The 4,410-nt window shown below is 30.0% G+C and overlaps 2 protein-coding genes across 4 annotated transcripts in view; both read left to right on the top strand.

Annotated features, from left to right (window-relative positions):
- Positions 1 to 2,266, top strand: part of LOC117177061 — a 2,960-nt gene extending 694 nt beyond the window's left edge. For 2 of the 3 annotated variants that reach the window (XM_033367537.1, XM_033367535.1), the window contains 4 exons: positions 161 to 370; positions 502 to 563; positions 1,905 to 2,064; positions 2,157 to 2,266. In XM_033367537.1, coding sequence (XP_033223428.1) covers positions 161 to 370; positions 502 to 563; positions 1,905 to 2,022 — 390 coding nt within the window. In that variant the 3' untranslated portion in view covers positions 2,023 to 2,064; positions 2,157 to 2,266. Of the gene's footprint in view, positions 1 to 160; positions 371 to 501; positions 564 to 1,904; positions 2,069 to 2,156 lie in introns of all 3 variants that reach the window. The other variant, XM_033367536.1, reaches the window with a different exon arrangement.
- On the top strand, positions 2,051 to 3,818 carry LOC117176701. The gene is made up of 3 exons (XM_033366957.1): positions 2,051 to 2,064; positions 2,157 to 2,296; positions 3,246 to 3,818. The coding sequence occupies exons 1-3, from the start codon at positions 2,051 to 2,053 to the stop codon at positions 3,458 to 3,460; spliced, it is 369 nt and encodes a 122-aa protein (XP_033222848.1). The 3' UTR covers positions 3,461 to 3,818.
- The last annotated feature ends 592 nt before the right edge of the window (positions 3,819 to 4,410 follow it).

The raw sequence follows: 4,410 nt of genomic DNA, 5'->3' as shown, positions 1-4,410 counted from the left end.
TCGATTTCTTTCCCATGTGTCTACTAGCGTCTCTTCTGCACCACATTCTTTTAGAATTATCTCGTTACTTACTTTGTCCATTAGGGATTTTCCGCTTATTATATAGTGCAAATATAGAATAAAAAATTAAATAACTGTATTTATATTTTTTATATATCAGGTTTTGCAAATTCTGCACTGCGGAATTTGCACGCAGCAAATACCCAACGTACATGAAGCGTATGACCATGAATGCTTCAAAAATATTAACATGGAAAATTTGTCCATTGTGTGTAATGTAGTAACCCACAGTGAATCATGTGAAACTAATTTTGAGCAAGATAACGATATAGAATATTTGGACGAGTACCAGGAGGTCTGTTTTGAGAAGGTATGTGTTGTAGGTCTTAGTATAGTTGAAATGTTATGGAGAGTGTTTAAAAACAAATACTAAGTATTTTCTTCTTCAAAGTTATAAATTATATCAAGTATTAAGAGCAAAATGTTATTTATCTTTTATAGCTTGGAGGGAAGGAGGTAAAACAGAAACACGACATGGGCAAAGATTGCTGCTTACTTTCCAGGTAAGTATTACGATATTTTTCTATCTTTTCGCTGATCTGAATGTATTATAGGCTGACCAAACGTCCTGATTTAATATGAAATTTCATCATTTTGTATCGTCCCGATTTTCTCTTTTCTTGTGTGATGCCCTGACTTCGTGAAGTGTGCTACAATATCCCAATTTCCAAATTCCCTTACTTCCTGTAATAGTTATATTTTCAGCTGAAGTAATGCATGTGCATTATATATAAATGTTATATTTTTAACTTAATAGTTTCAGTTTCTACAAAATAAAAGATAAATTTCCAACCAAAAATGAAGTAGTTAAATTTTCAGTAAAAAAGATTAATTTTTAACAAAAAAATACGATTTTGCAACAAAAACTATACTTTTTAAAAACATTTTTTTATCTTGAAGCCGAAAAATGATTTTTCAACGAAAAAGAGAGAATTTTAAATTGAAATATACAGTTGCAAAAATTAATTGTTCACCTAAAAATGATACCTATATTCTAAAAAAATAGTTAAATATTCGAACAAAAAAATCAAATTCTTAGTAATATGATAAATTTTCAACAACAAAAAATGAATTTCAAACCAAATAGATGAATTTTCACCTAAAAAAATTAATGAAACAAGACTTTTCAAAAGTAAAAGAAAAATTTTGAAACCAAAAATAGAATATTTTAATTTTCTGTTAAATATATACATGTTCCACAAACAACAAAAACAGGGTTTCAAGAAAAATTAATTGTCAACCAAATAAATTAATTTTACCCAAATTATTGAATTTGGAACTAAAAAAAGACAAATGCATGAGTTTTCAACTGCAAAAGCTACATTTTAATCAAAGATAGAAGTTACATTTTCTGTTACAGAAATACATTTCTCCACCAAATGAATTGTTTACTAATAAGATGAAGTTTCAAAAATCAGATTACTTTCTATCAAAGAAGAAAACTTTGCAACAATATCGTTAAATTTTCATCTAAAACAAATAAAGGTTAAACATAGAAATGAATAGTAAAATTTTAAAGTAAAAAAATTTATATTCAACTAAAGAAAATAAACTTGTAACGTATTAGTCAAATTTTCAACCAAACAGCTGAATTTTCAACAAAAAAGATTACATTTATATGAAAACAGAAAATTTTTGAACACATAATGAAATAGTTAAATTTTTATTTTAAAAAATTAATTTGATAATTTAAAAAAAAACGTATAATTCGAAGAGAATCCTCCTCCAGGATTCAGAATTAAAAAGTGAGAACTTGAGTAATATCCTGCTTTTTCATCCGAGCTATATGGTCCCTCTATGTACAAAAAAAAAAGTATAAAATTATACAATTGATATATTTATAGGTTGGAGTCCTCAGGTAGCACGAAAAGAATATTCTTCTTTGAAAAATACATTCGTGCGTCGGAATGTAATGCCACGCAGTGGTTCAGCGGGGATAAACAAAAAATACTGGCCGTTTGAACCGTATTTTGGCTTTCTTAAAGATATAATGAAGTCTAGATGGCAAGTATGAAAAAGAATAAAACATTAAATACGTTTAGGTATCTTAATTAAATGGAATGTGTCCATTATTTTATTATGTTGTTTAATTGCAGCACTATTTCGAATGTTGCGCCACCAAAACTGAAGAAATCAGTTGCAAAAAGGCTTCAAGACGACGTAGAAGATGAGGTAGCTTCGCAAACAGCAACTTTAGACTTTCAAAAGATGGCTCAGGACGAATCAGGAATACCAAGTAGGAGAGAGTTCACATATTACCTAACATTAAAAGAGGAAGGGGTATTTCTTTCGTTACTGTCGTGGAGTGGGAGGGGGTACGTTTTACTCGAGTACGTAAAATTTTTATTTGCTTAGAAAAAAGCGATTTCACGAAATATCTCGAAAATATCGAACACATTTTCTTGTCGAAAACCTGATTGTTTACGTTACTTTGTATATAGATATTTTCAAATAAATCATTTTGCTTCATCATATAATTTATTTATAAATTCTAAACTTTATTGATAGAAGAGAACATTTAAATTGGAAATGATCCTTTAATATCGGGAAATAATTCGGTTCTTAACGTTGTTTTACTTCAGTATAATTGTTTACCTTCTTTGCTATTTGAAAAAGATAAGAAAAATCAAATGATAGGAAAAACTTCTTTGAAATAATTCCAATAATATGTATAAGCTTTTTAATTGTTTTGAAAATGTTTGAGAGTTCATTTTTTTAACATTTTCTTCCAATTCTTAGAAAGGTTCAAACGATTTTAGGGCAATTTATTTACCTTTTAAATAATAGATCCAAAACGTAAGAAAAATTTGAGTCAGCTAGAAATATTTTTAAGAGTTGCAATTATGTTACATTTTGAATGATTATTTAGATTTCAAGAAAAATTTGAGTCCGACACAAGTTTTTTTTAGGAATCTTAGAGGTTTTGAATAGATTTAAAATATTTGTCAACTTGGAAGCTTTTCTGATAATTTATCAAATATTTTGTTTTCCAAACTTCTAAAAGTCCTGAAAAACTTTTTGTTATTTAGGAAACGTCTATTATGTTTTTAAACATAATACAAAAAATTTTAAATAACTGCACTTAACGGTTACTTAATGCTTAATTATAGCAGAAAGATTTAAATTGTGTTCTTTTTTATATCCACGTATGTAATTTGTATTTGTAATATTAACTATTTTTCTAGATAAAAGGAAAGCAATAGATCCAGTGGAAAAAATTCTCCTGGAAAATATCACGAACCGAGCATCACGAAAATCTGCAGCTTCACTGAACCAATGGCAGCAGTGGGGATTATGGCTTGGCAAGGAGATCGAGGAGTTTCGTGATCCAGTGGGTACGATAGAAATACAAGCCTACATCACTCAGTATATTGCTAGTAAGAAAAGAGGACAAAAGTGAAACGTTAAAAGACATTCTAAGGAGTAATCTACAGTATACGTGATACACTGGGGGACGGGGTTTTAAAGCATTCTCCGTGTTATGTGCAATTGGAAAAGCATCACGCTACGGGGGAGGCGGTGTTTTCCAAGTTCCTGAAAAATGTATCACGAATTTTGTGAAACGCCCGTAATAGTTTAAGTGTTTAGCAACATTTTAATTTTATTGAACGATTTAAAAAAAACGAGTTGATACTTTAAAAATATTATTGATATGTTCTATCTTACATAAGTATTCACAGTAAGCGCTTTATAAAAACCGTATAAAATAGATATACTTTGTTATGTTATAGCCGTTTTTCGATTGCAAGTAGAGAGTTGGCCATTTAAAGTGGTAACATTTGCTTCTGAAAAAAAATAAAAGACAATTGTTTTGTTGTTCATTTAGACAATCAAATATTTTAGTTAAATATGATTTGTTCCAACTACTTTTGGTTGATATCGCGCAAATGGGCACCTTTGGCCTTGACGGCCAACTGTGGTTTTTTTTCGACGTTTTCCATTACGTTGGCCAATGTTTCGGCCGATATGGCGGGGATTTGAAAAGATTTTTATTTATGAGGTTTTTTTAAGTCCAACGTAAATACCAGCAAGCCAAGCTGGGTTCCTCACGTCATTTGCAATTCCTGCAGACTCGTGTTGTATTGTCTAAAAAATTCAAACAACGAAAAGTACCGCAAGTACTCTACACCAACCACATGGAAAAAACCCGTTATTGCGAAGGACTGCTACTTTTGCATGAATTCCGTCAAAGGGTTCAACAACAAAAATAAAAATAAAATTTCGTACATTAATATGTGCACAGTCACAAGAGCAATTGAAATCAATAAAAATCCACGCCAGACTGATTTAAGCGCTTTAGAAGATGATAGAATGGAAATTGAAAGTCAACGTCATGGAGACGGTAGTGAA

This window comes from Belonocnema kinseyi, chromosome 7 (genome assembly GCF_010883055.1).
Source record: "Belonocnema kinseyi isolate 2016_QV_RU_SX_M_011 chromosome 7, B_treatae_v1, whole genome shotgun sequence".
NCBI lineage: Eukaryota > Metazoa > Arthropoda > Insecta > Hymenoptera > Cynipidae > Belonocnema > Belonocnema kinseyi.
Note: the sequence above shows the minus strand (reverse complement) of the source record. Positions and strands in the feature narration are given on the sequence as shown.